The sequence below is a fragment of the Scleropages formosus genome, chromosome 18 (genome assembly GCF_900964775.1).
Source record: "Scleropages formosus chromosome 18, fSclFor1.1, whole genome shotgun sequence".
Classification (NCBI taxonomy): Eukaryota; Metazoa; Chordata; class Actinopteri; order Osteoglossiformes; family Osteoglossidae; genus Scleropages; species Scleropages formosus.
Genome location: NC_041823.1, coordinates 16857545 through 16876464, shown reverse-complemented (window position 1 = coordinate 16876464; position 18920 = coordinate 16857545). Strand labels below are relative to the sequence as shown.

At 41.5% G+C, this 18920-nt stretch overlaps 2 protein-coding genes and 1 non-coding gene across 3 annotated transcripts; 1 reads left to right on the top strand and 2 right to left on the bottom strand.

Annotated features, from left to right (window-relative positions):
* Window positions 1–2773: 2773 nt before the first annotated feature.
* ilf2 (interleukin enhancer binding factor 2) lies at window positions 2774–10049 on the bottom strand. The gene is made up of 15 exons (XM_018764783.1): window positions 9936–10049; window positions 9203–9262; window positions 8260–8302; window positions 7726–7830; window positions 7226–7303; window positions 7009–7111; window positions 6795–6860; window positions 6412–6528; window positions 6104–6182; window positions 5785–5872; window positions 5449–5510; window positions 4920–5034; window positions 4256–4346; window positions 3594–3779; window positions 2774–2947 (listed from the first exon to the last, which is right to left on the bottom strand). The coding sequence occupies exons 1-14, from the start codon at window positions 9938–9940 to the stop codon at window positions 3628–3630; spliced, it is 1164 nt and encodes a 387-aa protein (XP_018620299.1). The 5' UTR covers window positions 9941–10049; the 3' UTR covers window positions 2774–2947; window positions 3594–3627.
* A 719-nt stretch (window positions 10050–10768) lies between these two features.
* Window positions 10769–10840, top strand: trnae-cuc (transfer RNA glutamic acid (anticodon CUC)). The gene has a single exon. It is a non-coding gene; the product is annotated as a tRNA-Glu (tRNA).
* A 734-nt stretch (window positions 10841–11574) lies between these two features.
* LOC108941864 (chromatin target of PRMT1 protein-like) lies at window positions 11575–16877 on the bottom strand. Its single transcript, XM_018764755.2, has 6 exons — window positions 16600–16877; window positions 15457–15546; window positions 14245–14395; window positions 13851–14034; window positions 13050–13184; window positions 11575–12776 (listed from the first exon to the last, which is right to left on the bottom strand). Exons 2-6 carry the CDS (start codon window positions 15519–15521, stop codon window positions 12571–12573), a joined length of 741 nt encoding a protein of 246 aa, XP_018620271.2. The 5' UTR covers window positions 15522–15546; window positions 16600–16877; the 3' UTR covers window positions 11575–12570.
* Window positions 16878–18920: the final 2043 nt, after the last annotated feature.

Here is an 18920-nt window from a genome sequence, read left to right as displayed (position 1 = left end):
GTACACGCTGGGCAGGCTGCCAGTTCATCACAGGGAATCACACTCATTCACTAACACACACTAAGGGCAACTGAGAATCACCGGTTCCTGTGAAACACACGTCTTTGGACTGTGGATGGAAACGGGAGCACCTGGAGGAATTGCACATGGACACGGCGATAACTTGTACTGGCCTACAGTCGTACGCTCCTCACAAATCACCAACACAACGGCTCATGAAAAAGAAAACATCAGTTTTCTTCATACAACGGGCTTATTCCTCAGCACAATTAAATGTTTATCTAGTTACACACTCGTTTTACTTGTGCGAAGCAGGCAGACAATATGCTCTTTCTATAACACGACTCATGAGATGCTTTCTACTTCCTGTCACACTGACAATCTCACAACCCTTGACTAAAGTGTATCTAACGTCACAGCTGAAATAGCAGACTTGATAAATTACTATTATTATTATTATTATTATTATTATTATTATTATTTTTATAAAAAAATAATCATCATCTGAAGTGAAGCTTTTCTGGACAGCATGAATGTTAAGCTACTTACAATGACTTAGCCATTTATAATCATTCAATGACACTATAAATAATACATTTTCAATACAAACATTACAAAATATGTTGGTGTAATTATTTTCACGCATACAATACGTTGCTACTAATTGGGCATTTTGGCTCATTAGGGCACATTCTATTCTTCCACAAGATAATGGCAGTCTGATCCTCCATCAAGTGCAATTCGCCTAAAGGGGCTTTTCCACTAAAAGCGAAGAAAACGATTCTGGTATTGAAGGGGCCTTTGGAAACATTAATAAAGCGTTGGATCAATGTCGAGCATAGGTGCTAATAGCTAATCACGCCGCACCAGCTCGAGCGCAGGCCCCGTACAGCGCAGCTGTGGGCAGGCAGGGGCTTCCGGGCCTTCGTTCGCAGGAACCTCATCGATCGTCCGTCAATTAGCCCCTCAATTGGCCCCTCGCTTCCTGGCTAACGGACCTTTACAGTAACTGTTCACCGACAGACACGTGTTCTCCGGCCTCACGACATGCCTGCGACCTTCACCTTTATTCGGTGAAGCTAACCGAGAAACAGGAGGCAATTACAGAACCGTTTGTCAATAATGTGCAAAACGGCTGGCAAATGCTGATATCTCACGAAAACAGCATGTCTTGTAAAGCGATTTAATTCGCGACCAGCTGCTAAGAGCTCTGTGTTGTATATACTGTAATTCACACAGCAGCAGGAAAGACGGCAAACAGTACAGTACTGACAACATACGTATTGGTATGGTTCATATGCAACGTGATGTTTGGATGCATTTACAAAAACACAGTGAGTAAAACGTTGTTTTTTTTCTTTTTTTGCTAAACTCAATTTTCTGAAAATTCAAAAGTTATGAAATGACTCTGTGATTCTTTCGAGTTATCCAGACTCAAAGACAATACGATCGGCTTCCAAACGTGGTTACTGCTGAACAGAGAGCTTAATTAATAATTAATGGTTTTTGCTATTAATGTTAACTGTCATAGCCATTACTGAGACACGCGATATCGAGATGTTTAATTATTTAAAGCGGGACGGAAATAGCCGTTGTTACGCAGGTGCTTTGATCACACAAGTTTGTGGATAGCGACACCCAGCGGTCGAGTTGAGAATAGCGCCACAGGTCAGTACTGGAAGGCTATCCAGGTATACAGGTGTTCCCTCAGTCTTCATTCATAAAAAAAGCCATTCATTCTTATTTAATCTTCTGCAGGCACATGATGTCGTTGATTCAGCAAAACGAGTCCACATATTCCTACTCAAATCGGAGGTGGAGGGACGTTGCCCTTAAAGTATTTGTAGCACCAGCTTTTATAAAATTTTTATTGTATTAGGGGAAAAAATAGAAGAAACTATCATTGTAAACTTATGGCATACCCTGTGAATTACTAATGCTGATTTAAGATAGCCCTCTATTTACATCACAGTAGAATTAAAGGAGGAATTAAAATGAAAAGTAAAACACCCTGGAAAATTCATACGCTTAATAACATTTTGTAAATTGGAACAGAAGACACCCATACAAATACATTTTGCTGTGCTTAAGAATAATGATATATGAAAAGTGTGGATTTTGAATGGCTTTGTGATAGAATGTTGGAGTTCCTCTTTGCCGTGGGAGTCACATTTTTAGGTGCAGATCAAAGCAAATGTTCTGCTATTAAAATTTAAAAGTGCATACAATGTCAGTGGTACGTAATTCTAAATCAGAGTAACATAGGAATGAATAATGAACAAATAAGAATGTTCTAAGAAATTTAGTTTTGTGGGAATTTAATAAATTGCCTGAGGGGAGAAGGTGGAACAGCAGGTAACACTAGCGGCTCACAGCTCCCAAGTCGCTCATGGATGCAGGATTTGAATACGGCTCAGGGTGTGTGGAGTTTGCGTGTTTCTCCCCTTGTTTACACCCCCCCAGACATGCACAGAAAGCAGCACAGGCAAACCATTTCTGTTCCTCCTCTCTTGCCCTGGAAACCATGCGAGTGGTCACTGCACCGTTGAACTCGACTCAATGGCACTTCCATCTACCCCATAAATTCCCTATAGCAATACTAATTGCTAGGCAAACTGCTTTCTTTGTAATTCAGTTAAAAGCAAATAAGACTCAAAGATAAATGGCACCAGTCACTTTAAGGTCTTACCAGAATATTCATCCTTGAACATTCATATACATGTTTATAAGATTGATTTTAAAAAAAATTCATAAATACACATGGGCGGTAAATTTAAAAAAAAAAAAAAAAAAAAAAATCACTAAAAACCAAAGTTTATTTTTGCCAACTTCTGGATGTAAATTATTAAACACATAAAAAGGGGAATGTACAAAAATGCAAAACACAGAAAAGGTTCTTCCTTACAGGTGTGGGGTCAAACAAGACTGTAGCTGGATTAAGATAATCCTGGAAGAGAAGCAAGACCAAAGTTTTAGACTGGATTTTCCTGAAAATTACAATTTCAAGGGAGAGGGTTTAAATGGAAAACTGATAAGGACAAATCAGTTTAGGTACCACGAAACACCATTATGATGTTTGCACACCACAATACTTAAAAAAAAAAACCACAAAGCATGCGTAACAATAAAATAATGATTTGCTGACCAACTTCCACAGACAAACTAATATTCAAAATCAAATTCCCTCATCAATAAGTTTCTGAAAAGACAAACTGAGTGATGATCATGCTTTTTAATAATCTAGATCACAAAACTGCAGCAAATAATTTACATTTCCTGCCTCAGTGTATTCCAACAATTCTATTCAGGGAAACAGAATAAATAAATAAATAATCCTACAGATTAAGTGTAACTGGCCTTTTTATTTCATGAAAGAAAGTTTCACCTTACACACAATTTTACCAGTTAAAGTGGTAAAATTGTACTACCAGTGACAGAGTAAGCAAATTAAAGCTATTTAGCAATATGGAAAAATGTATAATAATGAAATAATATATTGGTCATCTACACACAAGTTGGATACAATTTCCCCAGCTGCTAGCTAGATAAACTGAGCATATAATCCCACCTTGTTCGTAGTCACACATACCCACCTCCGAGCTGCTGGTTTGTCATAATTCTTCATCATCACTCCTGTGTCTCCATGCTCTCTTCTTCTCCCTCTCCACCATCCTCCAGTGCCTCATCCTCCCCTTCCTTCTTCTCTGGCGGTTTCTCGTAGGCCTTTTCCGATGGTGTCACAATTACCCCATCCCAGGTAGACATCTCTGTGGCAAGATCTAAGAGCCAGGAAGGGAGCTTGAAGTAGTATCCAAATTCATATACACATTTACATTTATTCATTTAGCAGATGCTTTTCCCCAAAGTGATGTACATCTCATAGAAGAATACAGAATTCAGCATGTTGAAATGACAAACACTCAGAAGAAGTTACCTAAGAATTTTGTGTCACTAAGGGTCTTTAAGTAAGAAACCGATAACCCTCTACACACTACACTTAAAGGGGGGAGGGGGGAAGCTGTTCTTATACATGGTCAGTCTATACACATCAGGATACCATTACATTAGAAGGGATTTATCTGCTTTATCTAAAACTCCAGATATTTCAGATCCAGTTACACTGTAGAAGCTACACTGTATTACAAGAGAACTTGGGTGGAGCAGAAAATAGAAATGGTGAAAGATGAGAACCATAATAAATGATGCTAACTACAAGTCTACAATTACGTGCGCCATCAAATGGACTGTGACTCACAGCTGGCATCTCCCTCTAAACCCAGGATCTTCCGGTAGCCCCCATGTGAGAGAATCCTGACCAGCGTCTGTGCTGTGAAGCACACCATGTCCTGTACGCAGAACAGCACAGCAGCATGTCAGCAAAGCATCAGGGCATTTGATGCAATTGGTCAATTACTTGGGCTCCTCTCCACATTCACAGCGATGTATTGCAATTGTGCAAACTAAAGTGTTATCTATCACAATCTGTGCATAAATATGGCAGGGAGGGAGAACTGACAATTCAAAACAATTAGCCCTCCACAGCAATGTACATGTAGTTTTATCAAATCCTTATGGTCTAAAATATGCAGAGGACAAAGCAATTGGAAATGATTCCTCTGTGAATTAAGAGGTTCCGCTTCAATATTCTGAAAATGAGTCCTCGCCACAAAAAAGCTAAATCACCCTTGTAAATTCAAAAGTTCCTGCTGTAAATGGAAAAATCAGCCTTTCAACCCTGCCATTTCCAAAGTGCGCTTGACGCAAGGCATCCATAGGGAATACTCTGTGTTGTGGATGATACAACTCACAGATGTGGGAAAAACCAAAGCAGTTGGTATTATTCTATAGTAATACTGCATCAAAGCAGCAGTTATGTAAGCCAGTTTAACAGTATGAAAGAGTACAATGTGTGTTCTCACCTGCTGCTCTAGTGTCATGACTGTGTGCACCCTGAAGTTTCCGCTCTCACATGGGTCAGTGATGCCCACAGAACCGGGCAAAAAAAGGCCTGCAGCCAACATCTGCAGGCAGCGTCTAACAAAAAAAAAAAAAAACCCCCAACATGAAAAGCGCACACACAACAAATATACAGTATTAGCTCAGATAAATGGGAAATATTACAGACCTCAATTTTGCCATGAGATAATGAAGTTACAAAATTTAACAAAGGAAAAAAGGTGTTTATTCTTAAGTATACATTTATGAAAACACAGAAGTTGTTATTATAAATACATGCCATTCCTAGGAGGACAACTCCCCTCATCCAAAGCCATGTAATTAAATGAAAGTTTTAAATTATTTAATCTGATGTGCAGAAATGAGGATACACATCAGCATCAGTACAGCAACAACCTGGTTATGAAGCTAAAATGAAAACTGCAGCTGATCTCTCACATAAAAATATACACACACACACACAAAAAAAAAAAAAAAAAAAAAAAAACTTACCTGTATGCAACATTCAGAGACAGCGGCTGCCTGGAGGGATTGTTCATAACTGCAGAGTGACCCTGAGAAACAAGTCACACATTAGAAATCAATTAACCAGCAGAGCACCCCCTAAAAAGGTAAATACAACTACAACAGAAGTGCTTTATGTGAAGTTAGGTTTAAACACTGCTTTGTTCATTTAAAAAAAACAAAAAAGACTGCACTGGTATATATTAAAATTCATCTTAAATTGATTTCACATATGACCTGAACTAAACGTCATGTACCCCATCGAGGCTGTTGCCGTCACAAATCAAAAACTTGAGAATGACAGACACAGGAGCATATAATCACCAATAAGTCTAGGATCCAGGGTGTCAGAGGCTCAAATCCAGGGAATCGGACCCTCAAATCCTTCAGCAAACGAATCAGAACTTTCACCCTAGCAGGCAGGAACCAGAGTACAGATTCAGTGTAACAGTGGTACATGATTTAAGTATTGTTGCTACCATAAAGAGATTTTCACTGTCATAATCTGTGGAATTTTCCTCAATTTTAATGTGTGTTTATGCATGCCAAACATTTCCACTGAGTAGCTGAGAGATGTATCAACACTTTTCTTTAAGCATAATGCTTGTTTAAAGAAGACTCATAATGCCAAAGTCTTTCTTACGTGGATTGGGATGCGTTCTCTTCAAACCAGCGGGCATGACGAATGGCAGCCAGGGCGCTCTGCAGCACCTTGATGTCCACTGTGGGAGAGAAGAGCCTGGTCACTACTCTTTCAACTACTACCTGGGAGAAGGAGGAGATGGACGATCCTGTTCTGCCACCTCCAGCTCACCAATACTCTTTCCCCAAAACAAAGTAATCTAGCACTATTGTCAATATAACTTTCCACATTATGTTGGGAGTACATAAAAAAAAAAAAACCCCTCAAAATCAAGAGAGTTCAAGCAATCTCTGGGCACTCATACATACAATGCAGCTCAGGGTCTAGCTTGCGTAGGTTGGGCGGCACAGTAGTGATGAGGATTTTAACGGTGGCATCGGCAGAGCTGATTTCAAAGCCTGTCTCATTAGTGAGCATGGATAGCACTGTGGAAAAAAGAAAAAGAAAAAAAGAGTACACAAAGCAGACCATCAGCCTGCAAATAAACAGCCAGCATACACCCACTAATGACACACATTAATGAAGTTCACCAGTGAACAGCATATGACCACATTCTATGGCAGTGTTTTGTGTCTGTCTCCTAGAAATACTGACTGGCACCAAATGCTTAAAGTAGCACTCAAAGTTGTTGGAATCTGTCCCAAATAACAAAAGCAAGCTAGTTATTTACTAGAGGAAAAAGGGGACCAACCTTCTGATGGATCCTGGGAGCGAAGGGTCTCAACAACCTTGTTTCCTAGAGCAGCAACTGCCTCCACTTGGAGAAATAGTGACAAACTCAGTGAGACTCACGTTCTCAGAGATCTGTTATGCAAAGCAATAAAGGTATTTTGTCTGACATCAACCGATAATTAGTGCTTTTAGTGAACGAAAAAGGTATAACCTGATGCAAACTAACCACTTACATGTCGGTAATATCTTGAGAATGACAACAAGGTCAGCCACGTTATGTCCTGTTGTCATGGTGCCCTTCTTGTAAGATCCAACTTGACGAACTTCTTCAATTTGCTAAAAAAAAACAGAAAGCTAGAAATTGGGTCTATAAATTTTTAGCAAGGCATCAAAGACTGGGAACTATATGTCTCTGGGAATATAACATTAGGACAAAATATGAGCACACACCACTTCAAAGTTCCCTGGGGCCACAATAAGATTGTCAATGACATTGTTGATCTTGGTCACCAGGGACAGGATGGATGACTGAGGGGGGGGGAAAAAAAAAAAAAAAGGCTGTATTAGATACACTCACAGTAAAGCTCTCATAAAAAAAGAATGTGCCTCTCTGTGCACAAAGATGTTCCGTTTTATGTGTAACAACCTCTGTAGAAGACATACACAAGACAGCAGAGCAGAGTGCACAGTGTGAGATGTCATGTTGAGTTTGCTGTGATGAACGGACATGTGAACGTGAAGGACAAACAGCTAGGAGATGTTGGAACAGCAATATTTTTGAAATGGTGGAGATGTAAACCTGTCTCTCAAAGGACACATTTTGGCATTCAAACAAAATCATGCCTAAAGTGTACATTGCAGAGGCTGGCATAGGGAGGGTAGTACCAAAGAGGTATGGCATTTATGGAATAAAGACAAGTGTTGCAAGAATTTAGCGTATATGGTAGAACCTGCTCGGCTGGCGTGGGGCTAAGGTCCTGGTTCCTCTTCAGCAAACACTCGCTGAAAGCAGTCTCGTCTGGAGCCGGCTTTACTCGGGGAAACGCCATCTCACACTGAAAATTAAGTTTGAGGGAACATGCCAGTAAATTTTTCTTAATCTGAAATTAAATTGCTGCCATAATAATTTGCACTTCAAACTCCTCCTCCTATAAAAACTCTTTTTTAGAGTAGCACCTTTGCAGAAAGATATAAACAGCAGAGAACTCAATTTTTCAAATGATACAAAAATGACAACCAGAACCCTGGGAAGGAGTTCAGTAAAGTCAGTACATGAAGAAAGAGTGTGTATGTTCAAGTTCCCTTGCAGCAGTTTGTTTCAACTGAGCCCAGTGAGCCTAGTCCCCAACTGTCCATTTCCACCCTCTGTGCAGCGCCTGAAGCAAAACCCAGCAGACGAGTGAACCCAAAAACTTTTCTCATCCTCTGATGAGAGAAGCAGCAGCATCAGGTGTAATGTGGACCTGGAGACTGGGCAGACTCACCACATAGAAGTCAAAGGGGATGTGTGGCACAAAAGGACGATACCTGTAACACAGAGTGTCGATCAATAAAAAATGACTGTCAGAAAGAGCTATCCATTTATCCATCCATCCATCATCGATGACTGCTTGTCCAGTGCTGCAACATCTTCGTCCGGAGCCTCTCCCGGAAGCATAGGACATGATGCAGAACACACCCTGGACAGGATGCCAGTCCATCGCAGGACATTCACACGGACTCATTAACTACAGATACACACATTATGGGCAATTTAGAGTGATCAATCCACCTAAAAAACATCTTTAAATTAGGAGTTTACAAATCCAAAACTGTACTGGGGTTCCTGAGAGCAAAACAAATCATTCCATTGCTAACTATTAATGTTATTATTAATATTAATAATATTGACAAGCAGCACAGTGGTACAGTGAGTAGCGCTGCTGTCTCACAGCACCTGGGTGGTGCAAGAGAACGCGGGTTCGATACCCGCTCAGTCTGTGTGGAGTTTACATGTTCTCCCCGTGTCTGCGTGGGTTTCCTCCGGCTGCTCTGGTTTCCTCCCACACTCCAAAGACAGGCTGTTCAGGTTCCCCAAAGTGTGTGAGTGACAGAGAGTCAGAGTGTGTTCCACTGATGTATGGGTGAGTGACACAGTGCAAGTCACCGCAGTGAATAAAGATGTGTGGGATGGTATCGCTTTGGAGAAATGCATCTGCTAAATATAAATGTAACTTATGTGTTTAAGGGGAATTTTAAATGGGCTGTTTAATACTGAACATCCTGAGAGGCAACAGGACTCAATGTAACACTCTTCTCTCCAACACACACTGCTAGGAGCAAATATGTCAGTGTAACAGTCTGTTGTAGGGCAGACTAAGGGAAGGAAACACAGAATAACCTGTGTGTGACTGACTGACACACTCACTCACTCACTCACTCACTCACCCCTGGGCGAGTCCTCCTCTGGAGCCGAAGCGGCCGCCCCGCCCGCGGCCCCGGTCTCCTCTGGAAACCGGGAAAAAAAAAAAAAAAAGGCACAGACAGGGTTACGCCACCACAGACAGCTGAACGAACGAACGAACACGAACAGCGGAATCATGGCGAGGCACCGAGTGACTCCGTAACTCGCGTACATCAGTCTGATCAGTTTCTCAACAAAACCTAAGTCTTAGTGTAACGTAACCTATTCCAGCGCTTCGTCCCACTAAAACCAGAATGGAATTACAGACATTTCGTCCAGCTAAGTTTAATTAAGCCATTATGACACGTGCACATTTGTTCTGACGCGAAAGAAATAACTCGGTGCTCATTGGCACTGGCTGCTTTGTTTGGGCCGCATGTTCCACAATAGTGCACTCCTCTCTCGGCAAGTATTAACCATCAGAACCAGAGCTATCTCTATTGAAGGAGACGTCTAAGTTCTAAAAAACTGGTAATGTGACATTCGGTTTCCCAGCAAAAGAGAGGGTTCGTGGGATTTAAAGCAGTCTGGCACATCCGACTCTCTCAATTCCGACCGACATCAAGCAAAACCGGTGGCGAATTCACTCGAGTCCCGAGGCGGAAGGCCTACAACTACTACCGGCATGGTTCTCACTGTCCACTCATTATTTTCATGCATTCTTTCAAATCGGTTCACTTGCATGCAAGGTATTAATTGGATTTTTAAAAATATTACCTCATAGCGTACGACGTTTTGAAATTTTAAGGAATCCAAAAAAAGAGAAATATACTGTTGTATTTAAACAAGCCGTGTCTTTGAACCAGTTGCTTCGTCGCAGCCGTCAGGGACTACTACGGATTTGATTGAAGTGCTTGAAAACCAATGGAAAACTAGGAAAAGTGCCGTTTTAGGATTTTGGTTGGATAGCAATTTTGAAGGCGGGGCTTCTAGCCTCACTCAGAATGAATGAAATAACAGCGAACGTTCCAACTCTAGGTGGCAGAGTAACTGTGAACAGATATATTACTTACTGGAGAAAAGGTTTTCCATGCAGCAGAGTGGCGCAGCGGAAGCGTGCTGGGCCCATAACCCAGAGGTCGATGGATCGAAACCATCCTCTGCTATGTGCCTTTTATCTCACCACCTTACTGTGGTGCTTAAAACAAAATATTAAATAGTATAGGTTATCATTTTAAATACTTGTTAAAGATAACTATCCTTTTTCGCAACGTGGATAGTTAGTATACAGTCCTTATTATACAACTACATAAATTTTAAAAAATAGTCAGTATATGACCTGCATAAATAATAAATTAAAAAGCCATACGATTATTCAAGCGTGCGTAAGTTATCCTGTTTACTTTCAACCTTCTTCATATCTTTATTTTTTCTTGTAATATATACCCTGATTATGTTTTTATATATGTTCCAGGAATTATTACATGTATTCTTTTTGTATGGTTCATATATTGTTGTTGGAATAAAAGTGTAAATTAAAATATTTAATAAAAAAAATTAAACATGGCATTGATCATTAAAAAGACACTAGGTTTAAATGCAACTGAAGATCCCTGGTGGTCTAGTGGTTAGGATTCGGCGCTCTCACCGCCGCGGCCCGGGTTCGATTCCCGGTCAGGGAACGACGCTGTGTTTTTTTGGTTTTTCCAAATCCATTTCCGAGTAGTTTCATACATTTTTAAGTTTGCAGTGAAATACGTACTACAGTGACATTTGGAACTCACGTTGTTGAGAGGGTTCAGCAGTTCTGAGTGACAAGTGACAGAGAGCCCTTTCCACCACATTGGGGGCAGAAACCAAGAACTTTCAGGCATTGGGACCTCTTTTCATATGAGCACAACACATGAGGTAGTGGACATGATTTTAAAGCTGGAACATTCGCTGTATAGGTTGTACATTTTTACATGGGTTTCCTGGCACATTCTCAACATGTTTCAAGTGAAGTGGTCAAATTTCCCATTGTGTCTGTTACACTGCCCAGCTGCGTAAATGGGCAAATGACTGTTAGGAGTTTGTTTACGCAGTACTGAGACACTTTGGACAGAGGAGTCATAAATACTACCACTTATTTTAAAGAAACCTTGTGAAAAAATAAATGTGAACACCTCCTAAGTCAAACTACTTGACAGTATTACTGCTCATCAGTCACACAATATAAAAGTGATTTTTAAGGTCATCCTTTCTTCACTAAATTACAGTATAACACTAAAGGTATCCAAGTTCCACTACTTGTCATAGGAGTGTATGTCATAGGTAGTGCTATGCAATTTTTAAAAAAAAGTTTCCATTTTTATTGAAACAGTACAGAACAGACTCATACCTTTTAACAATAAAGTGAAAATTGTTTTTACAAGCAATTTAGAGATACTTAATTTTCCACATTTTGACCATTTCTAATATATGGTTATATGTATCACAGTAATGAATCCACATAATTTGGAGATCTGCAGATTTGTTATACAGAAATGACTTCCACCCACATTCAATTTTTAAAACTAAGAAATAAACATGTCTGCAGAGCTTTCCGAAAAACTTTTACATAAGTCATTTCAAATTAATCCCGTGCTTTAAAGTTTTTTTTTTTTTTTTCTCCATACCACATATATACTGCCTGCCTTCAAGAACATAATGCAATTCGTGGTCTGGAAGGTAATACCTGGTTTGGAGTTTTCCCACACAATGAAATGAGTACATATTGCTTTCAGTTCACTGGGGACAGGACATTTTTTGAAAAACCTAAAAGAATGAAAGTTTAAAAACCATACCAAGGACTCATTCCACAAATAAACTGCCATAAGTATAATGGCTTTTATCTGAGGGTTCCATTCTCCTGCAGACTGAAGTTGCCAATCCTTATGTATTGCAGGTAGCAAAATTCTGAAACCAGAGCACGCTATTAAATGAAGATGTCCGAATGACAGACAAGCACCCACTCAAGCACACCAAAGATATTGGATGCGTGTTCTGAACACCCATGAAACTAATCAAATTTTAAAGAATCATTACAAAAAAATTTCTATGACAGCATGACTTCCTTGACCACATGTAGGCACCAAAGCCAAACAGTATGCTCAACAAGGTTATGCAGTCAGAAAACAAGTCACTCCAAACCAGATCACCAGTGACCTTGCCAAATATGTAAGCATGCACTTGTGCAAGTTTCCTTCTAATTTCCTGTCACAGTGACCATAGTTGCTTGGCAGCATGTACATGAGTTGGTCAGAGAACACTTGCCCTAATAACCACTCAGAATGCCAGGCTGTCAGAGTGAAGTTAAGCTGTATTCAAATCTGAATACATACTGAAGGCAAGTTCACATGTCACCAAGTCTTTGGATGGGATTAAGGTCACTCTACTCCATGCTATCAGGGTCTGTCTGAGCCATGTAGGCATCCAGTTCGGCATCCAAGTGGCCCTTGGTCTTGGACATGTAGGCATCCAGCTGGTTGTCCAGCTGCTCCCGAGTGACTGGAGGGCGGCCAACCCCCCTTCCCCGTCCGCGGCTACGTCCTCTGCCACCAAATGCACCACGACCTCGTGCCACTACTCCACCTCGACCTGGTGAAAAATTCGGAGTTGTTATACTGAAAATCTCTATTAGCATGATCATAGATACAATGAAAAAGTAAAAATTTCCACAAGTTTGACACCTATAAAACAATCTGTGAACTAGTTTTGAAATATGAAAAATTACCAAAATCAGGCAAAAATTACTAAACTATAAAGTATGTCTATTTTGTGCAAATTTTCCTAAATAAGCATAGCTAAAAGGTGACACTATATGAATGCCAATAATAGCTGGCAAGACATAAATAAAATAGTTCACAATACCTTTTCCTCCAAGACTTCCACGTGCTCCTCGGCCAATCAGAGCCCCTCCACGGCCAACTACTCCCCCTCGCTGCCTCATGCCACGACGTAGTCCCAGTCGGACAGGGCTGCCTCGCCCACGAGCCTGACCCAATCCTGCACAGAAGAGGTGAATAATCACTACTGAAAACATCCTGTTAAATGTTAGCAGGGAAAAAAAGCTCATCAAGCATTATATATAAGAATCTCGAAAAAACATTCAGTTGCCGAGATGTCCCATTTCCTATTACAGCAACACTGCAATATGATCTAACCAAAATATGGCTCATCAAAACAGTCTGACTTGCAGCTAGTAATGTCTGGAGTATTCTCTACAGGTGATAAATATTTTACCTGTCTTCTACATATGTAATTTAACTATTAAATTTAAATTAAGCCAATTACAAAGCCTTTCAAACAAGTTTTTCTGAAACAAGTAGCAACAAAATTTTTTAGCCTTGAATACTATTCTGACAATCACCCTAGAAAGCAAAACAAACATTTTATCCATACTTTGTAGTTGGAGTGCTATGGAGTTACTATGCATGCTAGTTTTACAGACTATAGCCTGGGTCTGAATCCAATTACATTCATTTATTTAGCTGATGCTTTTCTCCAAAGCGACTTACAATGATCTACAAATTTATGTAGCTGGGTAATTTTACTGGAGCAATTCAGCGTAAGGACTCTGCTCAAGGGTATTATAGCCGGAGGTAAGATTTAAACCTGCGACCTTTGGGTACAGCTATCCAGCCCAGTACTAAGAATTTAAGTACCAAGTACCTCTTAAGGACATGACTCCCCTTGTGGATGCCCCACGGCCACCACGGCCTCTGAGTCCCCCTCGCGTTATCCCTCGCAGCCCTGCTACTGGGAATCCTCGCCCTCCTGGAACACCCCTCAAAGCCCCAACAGGTCGCCCCAGCCGTGCCTGGATGTTGCTCTTGCCTAGCCGTTGTTTCAGACTCTGTGGAAAAGAACACAGAAGGAAAGCAGTGACACTGAATGGGAAGAGACAAGTCTGCTATAGAATGAAAGCATCTCAGTGTTCAAACAAAGGGACTCAATTTCCCCCACTTACATAGCTTAACATACTAATCAGTATAAGCACCATTCCCCTTTTCCTTTTGTTTAGCCACATGCCAGTCCAGGCCCTTGAGTGTAATCCCTCTCTCACCTGTTTATGTTGCAAGGCTGCCTGCACAGAGGGCCTATTCTCCATCTGCTGGGCCAGCCGGCGATTGCGGGCACTGGCCATGTGCTGCTGCTGCATGGTGGCTCTGATGTTGACTGGTGGAGGCTGCTTGTTCTTCAGCATGTTAGTGAAGCTTGGGGAAACAGATGGGAGGGGGAGCACAGAAGGAAGAGAGGGATAGGCGGTGGGAAGGTTTCATGGCAAATCCTTTAACACACCACACATCCACACTCATCCAGCAGCAAGAAAAATTAAAGTAATTGCTTCCCCATCACTGATTCTCTCCAAGTTATTAAACACCCAATACATTACATCATTCCAAGCAGGGGGGTGGGGGGGGGGAATTCAGTCCTTGGGTGTTGTAAAAACAAAAGCAAAGGAAACACAATAACTGAAGCAGTTAAGCAGGAAAAATGGCTATGAAGAAAGAACAGACCACAGGTTTGAGGGAATGCCACTTACAGGCCACCAGTCCCCTTCGATTGTTAGGCACATTCTCCTAAACAAGGGAGACAGTCGAGGTGGCCCAGGGCTGAAGATATTCCCAGTTGCCCAGCCTCTTACAGCCTAGACCGCACCCTGTTCCAAAATGCAGAAGAAAACTGCAAGGACTGGAACCACTTGAACGAGGTATGGTTGACAAGGAAGGCAAGGGACACGTCTAGGCTAGGACTGGACATCTGGTTCCACATGAGAGAAACGCAGAGGGAGAAAGAAAATAATAAACTTTAAAGAAAAAGTAATTCTGCAAGTTTTGGGTGACTGGAGAGAATTTAATGGAAAAGAAAGGAGAGGGGGGCCACATGTTTGGCACCCCTTTGAGCACTTGCAAGCAGTGCTGCCTATGTAAAGGCTTTCTGATGGCATTGTACACAATGCAAGCATTATGGGGCTGGGTTTTAAAAGCACTGCATTTCAGAAGGGCTGTCTCACTTCATTGCCCATGCATGCATGGGAATGCATTCCTTCCACAATTTTTAACATGCTTTCAAACTTTTTTGCTCCTTCCAATCTATTAAAAACTAAAGCCTTGTGAGTCATGCCCCATTCCGACTGCTTCTCATTCACTTTTCCTCTTCTCTCCCCCCGCGCCATTTGCACGTCTCAGCTTGTGAGTGAGGGCAACAGGTAGCATGTTCCTGCCCTCTATAGTGTTGCTATGGACACGTTCTCTTCTGTGTCACTGGGTCTCACCGCTCATTCAAGGACACCTTGGTGGTGCTTTTCAGCACGACTTTCTGAGAGGAAGCAGTACTCATTGTTTCTTCGCTCTATGGCACGCTCCTAAAACACAGAGAGAAAAGACAAAAAATGAAGCACACAAACATTACAAAAGAAGTTATCCCACATGGAGGCAGAGGGTGACTTAGTGGCTGGAGCTGTTGTCTTCTGGCAGGAAGGTCCAAGGATTGTACCCGCACTACCTTCTAGATTCCTTATTGATGACACACCCTAATGACAGAGCAGATAGATCACTGTTGATGCCTCTAAACCCTCTACCCAGAAACCACAGAATCCTCTTAGTTCAGCTGAAATAGTTGGAGCACCATTCATCAAATCACTGGATCGATCCAACAAGAATACGCTCACCATAAAAACACTACCTAGCTTAGTAAATACGTGCATGATATTGCCTTGGACAACAGTATCAGCTCATTTAAAAAAAAATTTTTAAAAAGTAGGGAAAACATAGGACCTAGAACTTAGGGTAGGGTGGACAAACAGTTACTGTGGGGTAAACAAAAAATATTAATTATACAAACATTACTATGTTTAAGAAGTTTAGATCAGCAGCTAAGTTAGTCAGCCCAGTCCCATGGTATGGGCTGTGCTCACACAATGCTCCTGCTGAGAGCAGCCAGGTCACGGACAGGGTCTCCGGCCAACTTCACAGGGCTAGGAGCAGGACGCGTTCAGTACGTGTTCCTCAACACCACAACTGCGCTATAACTGCTACAACACCGCAACTCACCGAACTGGTCTCCCCAAAAACGAGTGTTCCATCCATGATTGACACGCGTAACCTCCTGGCTGAAACTGATGATGACGTGACGTGTAGGATACGATCCCAAGTGAAAAAATTAACAAAGAGTTAAATACTAACTATTACTATACCAGCTGGTGGTGGTAATGGTAATGGTTAGCCGGCCAGCTAACCTACACTACTACAGACTTGGCTTGCTAACCTTGGCTTGACGTTTTGTGCCGACAGTGGTGGCCAGTTTCTCGTCAATACACTTCTTATGACAATCATATTCCAGCGAATTCACGTGTTAAATACAAGGGGAGAATGGCAGAAGAACGATGAAAGAATGGTATCATTAATTGATTACTCACTGTGTTTTCTTTGCGACAGCTGAGCTGAGCGATGCGGGGAAGAAAAAAAAGTCAACTGGCGTGTCGTGTGCTGAAGCAGAGATTGGGGGGAAATTCTTGATTGTGCTGCGTTTACCTATTATATACTTCTCCTCCTAACGTTTGTCTCATTCAAGAGTTTGTCAGTGAAGTGGTCCAATTGAAAAAGGAAAGTGACCACTGCCTTCAACACCCGGCCTTAGCCTCTGTAAACGAAATGGTGGTCGGAGAAAGACACAATATGGGAGGACTGAGTGGTCGAAGCGGCACTTCTCGCGAGATTTCCTTTGGCGGTCTCGAAAGTATTTGGAAAACCCGGCTGGTCACCAGAAACGGCGGGATCCGTTCACGCGGATTCGACTTACGCCTGATAATGTTCGCGACGTGGTGTGTTCAAGTGTGTCTTACACTCACTGCTGCACCAGAATCACTATGGGTTACACCATAGCAGAGTGTTAATATGTGACGGAGTGACATAACTGTGATCGTACTCATTTCTAAATAAGAGGTTGGAAATAGCGGAGATAACAAGCCAAATCTCTTTGTGACGAACTAGCACGAGAACCGACCTTACTCTATGCAAAGCTAATGGTGTTTTGATTTGACGGTACAGGTCATCTGTCACCCGAAGTAAGGCATAATAGTTCCTTAGGCTAATGCGCACTACATAAGCTACAGCGACTTGATTTAAAATACAATAATACACAGGGAAAGATGTTCAAACCCTTGTGCCAAAAAAAAACAACCTGCAATTTCTCAGAAATTGTAGCTGAGAATACTGTATAACAACTATGCAGTCAAACATTGGATGAGCAGTGACAAAACAATCTGTTTTACTGTCACATGCTGAGACTAGTGACAAACACAGTGTTTGTGTATAGTTCTGTACATCTGTAATTTGTATGTAACGATATTGTCTCACAGGCTCGGTGTCTTGAATGATTATGACGACTTACCATGATGTTGCCAAGGATACGGTGCCTGGAAAGAGCATGGTGGAGCGGAGGCCTGTGGTGCCTTTGCTGGCCCGACAGGTGCTCAACCTAAAGGCACGGCCTGGATGTTCAATTTTTATTCATTTATTTCTTTTATAGAGCACTCTTCTCATGCAGTGACACAGAGCACTTTAACACAGGCATAAGGCAAGAAAATAAATACATCAGATAAGAAACAAAGAAGACAGTTGATTAATGACTACCATAATATGGTACTCTTATAGAGCTATAAGTATGCCTACTGGCCACGGAGGAAAGGAACAAAAACTCCCAAATGAAAATTGAGGGAGAAAAAAAACCTCTGGGGGTCTAACGTCCAGTGGTTGCCCACCCCTCCTGGGTGTTCTAGATTAATTAAGAATTCTAAGCCAGTTAACAAGTAATAATGATATTGTTGCTATAAGGTATCTTGAATCCCCGGCTCAGAATGGAATGTCTCGTCCATCATGGTAGTTGGTCATCATCTTCAGTTAGCATGGGATTCGTCTGCCACCACCAGCCGGCCTTCTCAAGTCTTATATAGCGAGGCAGTGCTCAACAAGAAGAAAGAACAGAGTTAGTAATTTGTAACTTGGATGTTGGTAACTTGGATGTTGTACTTAGTATCCCGTTTCCAAAGGCACTGACATCACTGGAGACTTGCAGACAGAGTTTTAACTTTACCTCGAGTCCTCAAATGATAGAGCCACTTTCCTGCTCTCTATCCCTGCAGAGAAAACTTGACCTTCAGGAGTGAGTGGGTCTCTTGGCCATGGCACAACAGTCAACAAACACGAGGAATGGCGATGGGCTGTGCATGGTGCTGTCTAGCACACCATTGCTGTTGGTAAAAAACATAAGCATTGCTTACTGAACAGTCATCCTGGATTGTTTTTTAAACGACGAATGTTAAGTTTTGCCAGATCTACGTGTATTTATAGCGGAATATGTTATTACGAAAACCACCAAGCTTCAAACTTCAGAGCCTAGAGGGAATGCAGTGTCTAGCTTTGTCCACAAGGAGAAGATGTTCCCTTTTTTGTTCAAAATCATGCACAGACATGTCTGGACCGTGACAAACCTCTGTGCCACATCATGTTACAAATTCTTTCAGGTGTTTCCCTTTGTAGTATAAAACATTGACACATAAATAATGCTGCGTAAAAAGTACATTTATTTAGCTGATGCCAAAGCAGCTTACAATTATTTACCAATTTAGACAGCTGGGTAATTTCGCTGGAGCAATTTGGGGTAAGTACCTTGCTCAAGGGTACGACAGCTGGAACCTATGACCTTTAGGTGCAAAGGCAGCAGTTCTAACTACTATGC